The sequence below is a fragment of the Jatropha curcas genome, chromosome 7 (assembly GCF_041381405.1).
Source record: "Jatropha curcas cultivar XTBG-Jc1 chromosome 7, XTBG_Jcur_1.0, whole genome shotgun sequence".
Classification (NCBI taxonomy): Eukaryota; Viridiplantae; Streptophyta; class Magnoliopsida; order Malpighiales; family Euphorbiaceae; genus Jatropha; species Jatropha curcas.
In genome coordinates this window covers 29,937,125-29,951,909 of record NC_143157.1, presented here as the reverse complement: position 1 = coordinate 29,951,909, position 14,785 = coordinate 29,937,125, and the positions used below count along the sequence as shown (strand labels likewise).

General features: G+C 35.4%; 4 protein-coding genes across 4 annotated transcripts; all 4 read left to right on the top strand.

Annotated features, from left to right (window-relative positions):
• The first annotated feature begins 165 nt into the window (after window positions 1–165).
• Window positions 166–1,745, top strand: LOC105643579 (F-box family protein). The gene has a single exon (XM_012228741.4). It carries the CDS (start codon window positions 529–531, stop codon window positions 1,606–1,608), a length of 1,080 nt encoding a protein of 359 aa, XP_012084131.1. The 5' UTR covers window positions 166–528; the 3' UTR covers window positions 1,609–1,745.
• Window positions 1,746–3,289: 1,544 nt separating this feature from the next.
• LOC105643578 (Chaperone DnaJ-domain superfamily protein) lies at window positions 3,290–9,048 on the top strand. Its single transcript, XM_012228739.4, has 10 exons — window positions 3,290–3,546; window positions 4,595–5,499; window positions 5,880–6,009; window positions 6,111–6,562; window positions 6,885–6,965; window positions 7,065–7,163; window positions 7,529–7,687; window positions 7,878–7,964; window positions 8,128–8,199; window positions 8,567–9,048. Exons 2-10 carry the CDS (start codon window positions 4,705–4,707, stop codon window positions 8,882–8,884), a joined length of 2,193 nt encoding a protein of 730 aa, XP_012084129.1. The 5' UTR covers window positions 3,290–3,546; window positions 4,595–4,704; the 3' UTR covers window positions 8,885–9,048.
• A 678-nt stretch (window positions 9,049–9,726) lies between these two features.
• On the top strand, window positions 9,727–12,345 carry LOC105643577 (Translation elongation factor EF1B/ribosomal protein S6 family protein). The gene is made up of 5 exons (XM_012228738.4): window positions 9,727–10,183; window positions 10,442–10,496; window positions 10,592–10,651; window positions 10,989–11,066; window positions 11,670–12,345. The coding sequence occupies exons 1-5, from the start codon at window positions 9,872–9,874 to the stop codon at window positions 12,149–12,151; spliced, it is 987 nt and encodes a 328-aa protein (XP_012084128.1). The 5' UTR covers window positions 9,727–9,871; the 3' UTR covers window positions 12,152–12,345.
• A 356-nt stretch (window positions 12,346–12,701) lies between these two features.
• LOC105643576 (desiccation-related protein PCC13-62) lies at window positions 12,702–14,053 on the top strand. The gene is made up of 3 exons (XM_012228737.4): window positions 12,702–13,159; window positions 13,245–13,470; window positions 13,565–14,053. Exons 1-3 carry the CDS (start codon window positions 12,825–12,827, stop codon window positions 13,949–13,951), a joined length of 948 nt encoding a protein of 315 aa, XP_012084127.1. The 5' UTR covers window positions 12,702–12,824; the 3' UTR covers window positions 13,952–14,053.
• Window positions 14,054–14,785: the final 732 nt, after the last annotated feature.

The window sequence follows — 14,785 nt, the reverse complement described above, 5'->3', positions numbered from 1 at the left end:
ATGGAAGCCCGTTTAGATCTTTTTGTGGGTCCCATTGATGGGCTCCAGAAATAGCAGTACACGGCCCATATGAAAGTTTGTGAGACCCCAAATCAAAGCCCATCTTTTCTAAATGGCAAATTGGTCATTATAGTATTTTTAAAGGACATATTTTGTTCATAGATCTCCCATTTTCTTTCCCAACAACTATCTTTCCTCAGTCTAATCCCAAGATAATCAATTTAGCTTTTTAAGCAAAATCTCATCTTCATTTAAGTCCTTCCTGTTCATAATCGCCCGAGAAAATGAAAAAGCCTGTATAAAAATGCACCAAAATACGATTGCTTTTCTTATTTTTTTCTCATGTTCTCAAATGAAAATCTCTGAGCCCGGAAATCCGGATCAATGAAATTGAATTTCTGTCTTTCGCTGCCCATCTTGAAATTTTCCTCTGGTAAGCAAATCCAATAACTTTGTCTCATTTCTACAATTGGGTAACCGAGCTTTTGTTCCCTTTTCCCCCTTTGTTATTACTTTTGGAATTAAATTATGAATTCGAGAGATGGGATTTTTCCTGATGAAGTTGTTCTTCAAATTCTTGCGAGACTGCCTGTTAAGTCATTATTTAAAGCCAAAACTGTATGTAAACTTTGGTACAGATTATCATCTGATAAGTATTTTATTCAGCTCTATAACGATGTAGCTGCTAAGAACCCAACGGTATTGGTAGAGATTTCAGATTCATCAGAATCAAAATCTAGCTTAATCTGTATTGATAATTTAAAGGCTGTCTCTGAATTCTCCTTGGATTTCTTGAAGGATAGAGTGAAAATTAGGGCATCTTGTAATGGCCTTTTGTGTTGCTCTAGTATTCCTGATAAGGGTGTTTACTATGTTTGCAATCCGATGACGAGAGAATTTAAGTTGCTTCCTAGGAGTAGAGAAAGGCATGTGACTAGGTTTTATCCTGATGGTGAGGCCACTCTAGTTGGTTTGGCTTGCAATTTATCAATGCAGAAGTTTAATGTTGTTTTAGCAGGTTACCATCGTACCTTTGGTCATAGGCCAGATGGGACATTTATATGCTTGGTATTTGATTCGGATTCAAATAAATGGAGGAAATTTGTTTCATTTCAAGATGATCAATTTACGCATATGAATAGGAACCAGGTTGTATTTGTAAGTGGTGCACTCCATTGGCTAACTGGTAGTTCTTCATTTATTCTTGCACTCGATCTCAATTGTGATGTTTGGAGGAAGATTTCATTGCCGGATGAAGTGTGTTGTGCAGCTGGCAACCGGGTGTATTTGTTGGAGTCGGATGGATGTTTGTCGATTATACAAATTTCAGAGGCATTGATGAAAACATGGGTGATGAAGGGCTATGAGACTGAACAGTGGCATGTGGTTGATATGGTTAGCTTGAGATGCATTAGGGGAATGGTGCCTGGTATCTTCCCAATAAGTCAGACGGGTGAATGTGTTTTTCTGGCAACCCATAAGCAGGTTTTGGTGTATCATCGGAAGAGTAGGGTGTGGAAAGAGATGTATTCCGTGAAGAACAGCTCTACATTGCCATTGTGGTTCTCAGCACATTCATTTCGGAGCACAATCTTCTCTTGTAATTAAATTGTGGAATACATCTGACAAGATTTCTATACAGAATTTTATTGTTTCTACTTGCCCATACTTCTGTGCACTTGGATATAGTTCTTTGTTAAATCTACGTTATTTACCATGTTCAGTATGCAATTTTTATTTTGTTATGGTTGTTCTTGGAATTTTCACATTTTTATGAATAATTAGCAAGCCAAGTTTGCTACTTGTTTTTATGAATGTAAGTGCTGTTCTGTTGCTTCTCATTCATCTGCAGTCAAATGTCGCCATTTCATTCACAACTATAAGCAAGGGAAAAAGATTGCAACTTTCCATGTGCTCAATCACATTTCTTTGTGGCTCTTTGTGACATGCATTCTCTAGTTGTGGTTTCTTATATTATTTTCTCTCTACCATCTGCCTCTGTGTCTAGTGAGGGAGTATATTTTCCTCCATTTCTCTCTCTGTGTGGGTATGTATAATAGTGAGAATTGATGTCATCTCTTAGTTTACTTATCCATTAAAGGTTTTCTTAGCTAAAACAATTTACCAGTTGCATTTGTGTAACTTATCTAAGAATCCCTAGCACTGTCCTTTCCTTTTTGGTCCCTGTTTGTGCATTTGTCATCAATCTACTGTTGTATGGGCTTGCTCTACAAAATAATAACAGTCAATCTATTTATCTAAAATAAAACCGTATATGCAAATTTTTTTTTTCTTCAAATTAACAACTATATTTTACTCAATTATAAATTTATTTGATGGTGAAAGATGAAAAATTTGTGAATTTTTTAACCATTATTTGGTTTCTTTTACCCAAATAAAGGTTGAACATAATAAACATTTATGTATGACAAAAATATAATAAACATAATATCCATATATATAATACTCAAAATGAATTAGTTATTATACTCACCATGAATTAAAATAAAATATTTACTAAATAATGAGATTTAAAAATTTATCTTTATTGATATTAAAGATAATACTACAGGCTGCACGACAATGACTTCCCACTCTTCAACCATTGGCAAAACTACTTATTGAATGCCTTTAGTCATTTTTAATTAAAAGAGTTTAATTTAATCTTTAAAAAAAATCCTAAAAATTCTTTTTTATTAAACCCCTTTAATCATTTTTAATTAAAAAAAATTTAATTTAATCTTAAAAAAAAAAACTTTAATTGAAAATTCTAAAACAACCTTACTCGTGACATGTATTTACAAATTTTTAGCTTTAAAGAAATTGTCATTTTTAATTGAATTCAGTGAAATATTAATAATTAACATTATTGAGAAAAAATAGTTTGTCATAAATGAAGTATATATATATATATATATTGATTTGAGGCTAAATTGATTAAGTTCATTTCCCATTAATTAATATTAATGAAAATTCTTATGATAAAGAGAATTTAGACCGAAATCTTAGTTTATATATACAAATGTTTGAAATTATTATTTAAAAAATGATGAATGCAAATGTATTTTGGAACTAACAATTTTATCTACTGCCTTTGGAGCAAAATAATTTTCTTTGAAACTAAAGATGGTAAAATTGTCATCTTAAACTCAATTAACTAGGAGTTTAGGACAAAAAAAAAAAAAAAAAAAAAAAAAAAGATTAAGTCAACCAAACACCATTATCCACTAACCCTGGCAATATCATAACCTTGACCAGTACAAGATAATCCCAAATAGTGATTACGGTACGGTTACTGAGCAAGCCAAACAGACACAAACAAGAAGACCATCCATCCTGGATGATGATGATGATGTTCAGAACAGCTGCGTTTACCGCTCTGTGTTACCTCTCTCTCTTTCTCTTTCTCTTTCCTTCTATTCAGTCCCAATTTCTGACGATATTTTTAGGGCTTTTATTGTCTTAATCACTCATCTCTGGCTATTGGGTCTTCCTTTATTTCGCTCTCTCCCTTCTAGCTGGTAGCTGTACTCAGCGTAGCTCAAGGTAATGTCCGTACTACCATATTTATTTATTATTTATAGAGGATTGGAAGTTAAATTTGTTAATTTTTTATCTATCATATTGGATAGTTTATAACTGAGTTTTTCATTCGCTGTCACCGAATTTGGGGGTTTGGTTCTCAAATGGGTTTTTATTCGTTTTCCTATTCTCTGGGATTGAGGCCACCATTTGGTATATTAGTGCCTTTTTGTTGGGTAAGGACAATCATGACCTCCAAATACTGATCTGCTGCAGTTCTTTGTGTTGGTTTGATATTGTTAGCTTGACTGGGGTGAAATTCTTGACTATGTTGTTGCTTAATTTGTCATTTGGTTCATCTTCTATCCGTTTGGGTTCGATAAAACATTTATCATCATAATATCCATTGTATAGTGACTGTAGTAATATAGGGCCCATTCAAATTCATGCGAAGTTCCTGTTGTCCACTGGTTCTACCTTTACGTGCAGAAAGCCTGTCTGTCGTTAGTTTGGAGTTCACGTGTCGTGCTATTGTTTTCACCCGGTTAACGAAAAGTTTGCTTTATTATTTGGGATAAGAACTTAGTTATATGGCTGGAGGTTTGGATTTATTAACTGTTGAAGTTCTTACTTACAAGCATGCTTAATGCTATTTTTGATAGACTTACATATTGCAGTTATGCATTGTGAGGTTTGCTTTCAACTTAGAGATCTTGCATCATGAAGTTATTTTATGATATGGTCATTTAAAAAACCTTTGAGGAGTGTCTTGCCTTCTTCTAGATGTGATTTACTTCTTATTCACCAACATGCTTTTCTTTCATGACAATATATTGGCTGAAAAGCACACCTATATCATTTACTTTTTGAAAGTGCGATATTTTGAAGCCTAAAACACCATATCTTTTGCATGTTCTTTTGTTGTTGTGTACATTTTTAATTGCCAATGCCAAGATATGTTCTAATAGAGGAGTTCAACCATTAATGGCCAAGTTTTTATAAAAGAAATATATTAAAGTTCCTGCTCATTTTTCACTTAACAGGCTTAACTGTTCAAATTCTATGGTGACAGGTTATGATATTCACATCATATTAATGTTGCAAGTCGTGATTCTCTTGATAGAATTAGAAATGAATTAGTTCAACTTCCTTGTCAAGAAGTACAATAATATATTAACTGTGATGGCTCGTAAAGGTAATCAACAGAGGAATGGGGTGGATCGCCATACTTCAAACCACAAAAAAAAGGTTTCAGATTCAGGGTATGCAATTCCAGATCTGAAAGGACAAGGAAAAGCTAGTGAAGTGAAGGTTTTTCCTGGAGAAGAAATCCCAAATGGTAATCGGCCTAGTAGTCTTTCTACAGATCACAAACCTAAGCAAAATTCTGGAAAATATCAGAGAAGAGAGGAGCAAGGTATAGATCAAGAGCAGGATCCAGGGGCGCCAGTGTCATCTGGGAATAATTCAGGGGATTGCAGTAGTCCTTTTATGCAAAATTCAAGTATAAGACAAGGAAATGGAACATTACCTGGAAGGGAAAGTAGTCCAAAACTTGCAAAAAATGGATTAAACTACTTGCTTAATAGCTTGCGTATGAAAAAGGTGTTGGAAAATGTTGAGTTTTTAGGAAATATGGCAGTTAGAAACTTGCGGCCATCGACTTTGTCCATATTGAAGGCAGCAGGTGAATGGCTGGAGAGGCAAGGGCCGGTGTTTGCTAGGTTAACAACCAACATCTACAATGCTCGTGATTATGTTAAACTGAAGGTTGAGCAAGCGTATCCTGTTGTTTTGAAATGGCTCATTAATTTCGGGAACATAATGCTTCTTCTGTCAGTGGTTTGGTTGGATTTCACTCTTAGAGGCATTGATTCCTTTTTACGGCTTGGGACAACATCCTTTTTTTCAGTTATATGGTGTAGCATCATGTCAGTAATTGCAATGGTTGGGTTGTTCAAGTTTCTGATCGTTCTGGTAAGCCTGGTTATGCTTAATCAATTTGATATAACCTTTTCATGCATCTTTCTACATGCTTTCTTGAATCCATACAAGTCCATTAATGCCATTGGTACAATTGTCTACCATGTTAGGATTCTTGGTATATCATTGCACACTCTCCAAAATAATTGCCAACTTGACATGGTTTTGCTGCTCAATGCTTTGACTTTTGTATTCCTGAGGAAGGTTGCATCTGGGTATTGCTTCTTTGAGTAGTACACCAAAAATAACTCTGTTATTGTATCATTGTGCTTTCCAGCTCCATGTTACATCCTCCAGAGTTTCTGCACTGCCATTTTTCTTAGCTGAACTATCACTTATATGCATTAATCCGTGATAAATATTGGGTTACTCAGGCCATAGCTGCATTTGTGGGAGTATTCATCGGTCTCACCCTTGGACTTTTAGTAGTTGCCGCTTCTGGAACAGTTTTTTTATGGCTTTATGGAAGTTTTTGGACAACAATATTTTTCATTCTTATTGGAGGTAAATCTTTTTGCTATTTTCCAAAGCATGTAACATCTCCTTGTTTGATTATTTGTCATGGTTTGCTAATTTTAGTGCTTTTCCCCTCTTTTTTCATTCAGGGTTGGCATTCATGTTGCGCCATGAACGTCTTGCTCTTCTGATCACTACTGTGTATTCCATATATTGTGCATGGACATATGTTGGATGGCTTGGCTTACTTTTAGCCTTGAATTTGTCTTTTATCTCAAGTGATGTTCTGATATATTTTCTAAAGAATAACATGAACCAACGCGGAAGATCCAATAGATTCCCCGAACAGACTGCAGGAGTGGAAGGTCAATCAGGCTTCTCCAATGGCGAGCCTTTTCATGCTTCTTTCTCTGATACTAGCCCAGGGTCATCGTCAGATCGTAGCCCTGGAGTCCCTTCAACCAGTGGGGCTGATTCTGAGTTGACTTCTGAAGAAGAAGTTATTCGGTTGTTGAACTGTACTGATCACTATTCAGCGTTGGGTTTTTCCCGCTATGAGAATGTGGATGTATCTTTACTAAAGAGGGAGTATAGAAAAAAGGTATATGGCATTTCTGCTTACTTGTTAAACTGCTTATGATTTGACATTCTTTTTCAAATTCCAAGAGCCTTCTAAATCTGACATAGTCAGTGAGCTGATATCTAGTATTTTGAAGCTCTCTAGCAGTTGGTTTACATTCTTCGCCCTGTGCTGAATCTTACTTCTAGCTGCGCAATTAGATATGCTTGATGCTTCCATGAGGTTCAAATTATATCTTGTGGCTTTCTAGGGATATTGACAGATACTCCTGATACCATTTTATCATCAGTGAACTGAGAAAAATTATTTGATCTTCAAGTGATTGTTTTTATTTGTTTGTTAGGCAATGTTGGTTCATCCTGACAAGAATATGGGAAATGAGAAGGCTGCAGAAGCTTTTAAGAGACTTCAAAATGCGTATGAGGTAAAGTTATTGGCTTCAATTTTTTATTGCACAAACAAATGCTTTTGTTTGCATGTGATTTTTACTCGACAATAGTGGTGGTGTTTCAACATCTATTAGGTTTTGCTTGATTCCTTGAAGAGAAAAGCATATGATGATCAATTAAGGAGGGAAGAGTTGCTGAACTATTTCCGCAGGTCTCAAAGCACTTCTCAGAAGGTTTAAACATATATCTCATCTCTTTTGTTTTTGTGTTCTATGTTTGATAATTGACTACAAATTCCTTCTTGTTTCCTTGCCACTGGCATATCAGTATATCTAATTCTCTAAATAAACTCATATTTCATTCATCAATAGCAAAATTAACTAACTACTTTATTTGGATATTTATGATAACCTTTAGACTATTCCTTATCCTATTAGGATTAGTAATTACAAACTTGGAAAATTTTAATCAAATATACACTGCAAGGTGAACTATTCCTCAATTAAGGAAATATACACTGCCAGGCCTTTCACTTTATTTTGTTCTGCATTTGCTTGCCAAGCCTCACACTTTATTTTTGCTTCCAATGCAATTTCAGAATGGAGAGCGTAGTTTTTTTGCCTCTGGATTTGGTCATTCAGAGGCTGAAGATGAAGACCCTTTTGGAGAATCAAGACGCATAGCTTGCAAAAGGTGCAACAAGTTTCATGTCTGGGTACATACAACAAGGTCAAAATCTCGAGCAAGATGGTGCCAGGTTTTTGTTTTTCCTCTAATTATGCCCTTGTTTTTAATTATCTCACTGTTTATCTCTCCTATTTCTTGATAAAATCAGTATTTAGCACATTATCATTGTGCCAAAAGCATGTCCATTTTCTTATCCCTAATGACAAGAGAATACAGTTCTAGCATGCTTAGCTTTAACTCTGGGTATTTTGCTTTCATAGGATTGCAAAGACTTCCACCAGGCAAAGGATGGAGATGGATGGGTTGAGCAATCATCTCAACCATTCTTTTTTGGATTATTGCAGAAGGTATGTACACACTCTTTTTTATGTGCACTAGCCAATTCTTTGTTTGTGAAAATGCAGAAAAGGAATAGCTCCTAATAATTACTCTAATTGAGGGGTAAAGATGATCCTCTTTTGATTTGTTGAATTATGCTTGTGCATTTTTGAGAGTGTTTTTTCTCTGCAGGTTGATGCTCCCACTGCATATGTTTGTGCAGATAGCAAGATATATGATGCTACTGAATGGTATATTTGTCAGGTAAAATCAATTTCTTCTCAATTCATGAATTAAGACTCATTTCCAGATCTCTGCCAGTCATCATGAACAAGAGTACCATGATTGTAGGCATAATTAGTTCCAGACAATTTAATAGTTTTATTCAGCAAATAACATTTGATCCTGGATTGTGAGTAGAATAATTAAATTATTTCATTTGGGATGTCAAAATGTTTGTTCAACTGCAAGTGAATAAAATGATTTATGCGAATTGAAAATTAGTTCAAGCGCAAAAATATTGAGTGCTGTGGGTTCTATGAAAGATGAAATGAATTTCCTCTTCTGTGGAAATACCTACTTGTATATGCTCTCATACACTGAATGTGCACAATGTTGAATTTTGATGCAGGGAATGAGATGTCCGGCCAACGCTCACAAACCAAGCTTTCATGTCAACACCAGTGTTACTACCAAGCATAATACTGGGAAGGGACCAAGCTCAGGACAAAGAAGTGGCTGGACGTCAGCATCTAACATGGAAGAGACTATGACAGAGGAAGAGTTCTTTGAGTGGTTTCAGAATGCAATGCAAGCAGGTGCATTTGGTGTCAGTACGTCTGCCGAGAGCCCACCTGCCAAGGCCGGAAATGGTCCTAAGAGCAGTAGCAGTGGAAATAGCAATACCAGTGGTAATAAAAGGAAGAAAAAGGGCAAAAAGCAATGGTGAAAGTTAATATTTTCAATTTTTTATTTTCTAATTATGTAAGCATATTCCAACCCTATAAAAAGGGCTTATAAGCTTCAAGAAAGGCCTTTTGTCTTTTCTTAATGAGGGCCTGAGGAAAATTACAAAAAGAAAATTAGTTTGAATCAATTGAGTTGTTTTCTGCATGTGTAGAAGTCCCTTAGTCTTCTTACTGCACTGTTCGTATAGTGTCTGTTGTCTCTAGGCTCTCTCTCCCTCTATCCTCCATAGAAAAGGGCCTTTGGCAGATTTGACGCTAATGGATTAGGGAGATAGTGTTAGAAAAGAGAGAAGATACAGAAACTCATCGCTATGATTATATCTGTAGCAACTCCAAATTGAGCCATGGATCGGATGCCACTGTAAAGAGAGGTCGCAACGACATGCAGTGAATAAATTTACAGTAACTATATAATAATTCATGTGTATTTACCTATCCATTTGGTTTTTAATGAAGGAAAAAATTAATTGAATTTAAATTTATTGTCGTGTATGTATGTTTGAAACAAGAAAAGAAAGAATTACAGCCTAATAATATCATCATTCCATTTGAATATGCATTACTATTTTCATTGATCGACTTTTGCTCTGTCAGATTTATTTGGAAGGTTCGGTGGCCGAAAAAATAAAATAGTTTTATGGTAATTGATTTATTTAAAATTAATGATTATTGACATATTTGTAATTTGTAATTTGTAATCTGTCTTTGAAATGGAAGTTTAAAACGAAATTTCCTAGGACGAATCCAATTCTCTCTTGAGAATTTCTCTTCCCCATGATATAAAAAAAATGAACAGCTTTTCAATTTCCATTTGCCGTTCCTATGTCAGACAAGCATGTGCAGACCCCTAAAGTACAAATACAGCCCTCTGGATCTTTTAAATCACCGAAAAACCCCTACTATATATATCTCCAGTGCCAACAGACTTAAAACAACGTTTCCTGCTCCTGGTAAAAAAACATTCGTCAATGGAGACACTCCTGCATACAACGGCAACTTATCCAAAACTTAAAAATGTTAATTGTAATGGTTTTAGCTGTAACAGAACAGGAAATGGGTATTCTTCAAAGGGGCCATTCATCTCCCAAAAGCTTTCACTTGCAAATGGGTACTCTTCAAAGGGGCCATTCATCTCCCAAAAGCTTTCACTTGGGTTGAGGAAATCAGTAATTGTTGGGGCCAAAAAGAACAGGAACAGCAAGAAGGAAGACAGTCACAGCTTCATACCCAAACCAGATGAGGCCACTGGACCATTCCCCGAAGCGGTCCTGCTTAAAGAGGTCATTTTTGTGTAACCCACTTCTTTTTCCGTTATTCGAACCTTATCTTATTTTCTCTCTGATTTTTCAGTTGTCTCGTATTTTCGTCTGCCTTTAAACTATTCAATAGCAAAAGGATTTCGCGAATAGATGCGATTTTGAAAACTTAAAATTTTAAAATTCAGTCTAACTTTTTGAGTTTGCTTTTGGTGTTATTATTAATTTTTCCTTATTTAGTTTGTGATTTGATCTTGAGATGGGTTTTTCTTTGGGTTTCAGAAAAAGGTGCAGGAAGATGGTAAATTTATCCCTGAGTTCGCTGACGCTGAAGAGGGTAAGTGTCTCTAATTCGTATGTGTGGTTTTATTTGGTGAGACTTCTCTTATAACTTACGAAGGTTGAGCTAATACGACATTCATGGATTTGCAGAGAAGCTCTATGAATATCTGAGCCTTGAGCTAGAGAGTGAATTGAATGCGGAGGAGCGTAGTAAGTGTGTTCCTTCTCATCTCTTCTTGGTCTCTATGGTGGTTATAAATTTCTATAAATTGGATGTTAAATGATTTCTAGTTGCTCATCACTACTGTCGAAATTGTGTTGCCCACCCCACTCCTCTTGTTAAATTTGATGCGACACAGGGCGTTAAACCATTGTCTCTTATTCACCTCAATCTTGATTTTAATCTGTAAGGCATAGATTTGCTTAAAGCCATGTAATTCATAGTTATATGTAAAATTATGGAAAATATTGATGGAGGTTTTTAACTAGCCTTGAAGGAAACATGTGTGCTAATTTCTTGTGTATTGATGTCTCCCTTGTTGTGCAGTTCGCCACTATGAAGTGGTTTATTTAATCCATGAGAAGCATGCAGAAGAGGTTGGCAAGGTCAATGAGAAAGTTGAAGGTGACAATTTGTGCTTCCATCTTTGTGTTATGCTTTTGCATTCTCACTCCATTTTATTGAAAAAGTTTATTAACACAATTGATCTATCTGTAATCTGCCTCAGTAACTCAATTACAAGTTCCTTACAAAAGAACCTGATTCTAGGTCTGGGTGCTTCTAAAGCTTCCCTCTATCTGTTTTCCCAAGTTGTTTAGGCATACCTTTATTGCTTTCATTAAAATGTTGACCCTAACTAGGACATGCCTGAGAACATGTTATGAAAGATGGATAGGACACTGTTATAGTCATTGTAGTACTTTGCATGAGCGTAGAAGCGTGTTTGATATGTTCTTTTGATTTTGCACACTCCTTGGTTCTGATTTATCATTTCCTATCATTTCATCGTGAACAAAATATGACTTGACACATGATTGGGAAGACGGTATGGCTCCATGAGTATGTTGCTTAGGATATCTTTAGCTATTCAGATTCTTGTCTCAATAATCAAAATGCTCTCGATCAGGTTGCGAATGGTGTCTATATTTGCTGGGACCACTACACTCTTGAATGTTGTATTTCAATTCTGTAATCCAATTTTGTTGACCTCTTAAACACACATTGCAGATTTTCTAAGGGAGAAGAAAGGTAAGATATGGAGGCTGAATGACTGGGGAATGAGAAGGCTAGCATACAAGATAAAGAAAGCCACAAATGCCCACTACATTTTGATGAATTTTGAGATAGAAGCTAAATGGATCAATGACTTCAAGACTATGCTAGACAAAGATGAAAGAGTTATTCGACACCTTGTGATAAAGAGAGATGAAGCTATAACAGAGGATTGCCCGCCTCCACTGGAGTTCCACACTTTGCGTGGGGGTATGGATGATAACGACGAGGACGACGACGAAGACGACGATTTAGATTATGATGAGGATTGGGATGGTGAGGGTGAGATGGAGGGCTATGACGATGACACGGAAGATGGTATTACAGTAATTAACAGTAATGATATTGATGATGGTAGGGATGATCAGAATAATAAATCAATTCCTGTAAATGACAAAGGAGGAAGAAATCAAAAACGAGAGAAAGTAGGCAGGTAGTTTCTTTATATTTCAAGCTCCTTTGCATGGATTGAGAGGCTCTCAGCCGAGGTTGATGTAGTAGTTAGTGGCTCTATAGATTTTGCGGGTGGTTCTACAGGTTTTGTCCTTTTTCATGTATAATGGGGTAGAACAAGCTCATTTGTTAATGGTATTTTATAAAACAAATATCTTGTCAAATTATTTATATACAAGTATGTGTTAATCCCTATAACATATAAACTCATAATTATACAAGACTATTCATTGAACCCATATCTAAAGAACACGATTGTTAACCTACAATATTATTTATATGCAACCCTGCACAGCCCATTTATGAACCAGAAACCAGTTGAAATGTGAGTAATTGTTTATGTAAAACTTAATTTAGAAAAAAAAACAAAAAAAAAAAAAATTTATAATCGAAGAAGGAGAGCAGCACTGTAGTAAAGATTACAGCTTTTTATCATTTACCATCTCTCTTACCAATGCAGACAAAGTCCGTTAAAGCTTAAAAACAGCCCGCTTAATTCTCTTCTGTTGAAAGCTACAAATCCCAAAGTGTACTAATTCCATTTTTGAGGGATCTTTCTACACTTGTACAAACTGGACACTGTTTAATCTCTCTATATAAGCAATCTTGAAGGTGAAGCTTTGCATCACTCGGCTGACAACAAAAAGAAGAAGAAAAATGGCAGCATCCGCTTGTATCACCGTAGCCACCATTATTGCTTCTTTAATCTTTCTCCTTGTTCCAACCTCTTATTCCTATCCACTGATGATAAAAGCGTTGAGCGACTCTTCTGTCCCACTTGATGATGTTAATCTTCTTGAATTTTCTCTAAATTTGGAGTTTCTAGAAGCTGAGTTCTTCTTGCATGGGTCTTTGGGTCATGGTCTGGATACTTTTGCTCCAAATTTGAGCATGGCAGGCCCATCACCAATTGGTGCTAAGAGAGCTAATCTCGATTCTTTTACTAGGGATGTTATCATGCAATTTGGTTGGCAAGAAGTGGGACACTTGAGGTTTAATCTTTTCTCTTTCAAATTTATATTAATCTTCCTTTGCGTATTGAAAATCTGACTCTTGTTTAATCAAACATTGAAACAGGGCAATTAAGAAGAGAGTAAGAGGATTCCCAAGACCATTGCTGGACTTGAGGGCAGAAACCTTTGCACAAGTTATGAACAAGGCATTTAAGAAGACACTATCTCCACCATTTGACCCTTATGCCTCTTCCCTCAACTTCCTTCTCGCCTCTTACATGATTCCTTATGTTACCCTCAATACATACGTTGCAGCTAACCAGAAACTTGAAAGCTCTTCTTCAAAGCAGGTAAAAAAGATTCTTTTTTTTTTCTAAAACCCATTTAAATTTCTCCTCAAAAAAAGAAAAGTTTTCCTGAATATCTGTGCGTGGGTATATTCAGCTGGTTGCAGGGCTTTTGGCAGTGATATCAGGGCAAGATGCAGTGATAAGAGCATTGCTGTACAAGAGAGCAATTGAGAAGGTGGAGCCATATGGAATATCAGTTGCAGAGTTCACAGATAGAATTTCAGAACTGAGGAATTCGTTAGGAAATGGAGGAATAAAGGACGAAGGGCTTGTAGTTCCAAACAGTCACGGAGCAGAAGGCAGAATTAGAGGAAATGTGTTATCTGGAGACCATAACTCACTTGGATTTGCACGATGGCCAGAAGAGATTCTCAGAATTGTATACTGCGGAGGAGATGAACATGTTGCTGGTGGTTTTTTCCCTCAAGGCGCTAATGGCAGAATTGCTAGATCCCACCTGAGCTATAAAAACTATGCTTAGTATAAACATTATTTCAATAATATTGTTTGGAATATGTTTTTTGTTTAACATGTTTCCTGAGACTGCAATAAAAAGTTAGCTCTTTCTTTTGGATTTCTGAAATTCCTTTCTCTTTCTGTGGGTTTAGTTTTGTTTGTTCACAAGCTTAAAATCTAATTAAACAATTGGCTCATATCATTGCTCTTTCAATCATCTCAATTGATTAGTAAAGAAAACTGGATTCAAGATTATGTTTAATTGGTATAAATTACTTTATTTGATTCGAACTCATATGAACATAAAAAAAAGATTTTGAATTACTTTTATTTCTGGAAACTGAATGTTCTTCTGGTAAAACTTTAAAATAAGTCCATCTGGAATCCTATGAAATTTCTGTAAGTGAATTATTATATAGTTGTTATACTATAGTTACATGCATTAGTTAGGAGTTAGGACTTACAATTTTTAAAAATTACTCCTCAGCCTGATCATAATAGTTATTATGTGATCCAACATTAATCCTTACATACTTGCCAATTGATGTATTTAAGGTACATTATTTATTATTTGTCAAACTATTTAGTTCATTAAAATTTCCATTTAATAGATTTAAAATATCAAATCTACTCTTAAATGAATTGGCCAATCAAATATTTTTACTCTCTTGTTGCTTTGGACTCCATAGAAAAGCTCAATCTTAACAAACCCATAAATGCATAAAAAGAAATAGTATCATTAATTAAAAAATGAAGAGTCAAACAAACAAAGTTTCAAAATTAATATCTTTCATGGAATGAAATCCAAAAAAACAAGCTGAGAGTATTCAGTTAAAGCATTGGGGTTCTGCTCAATTTG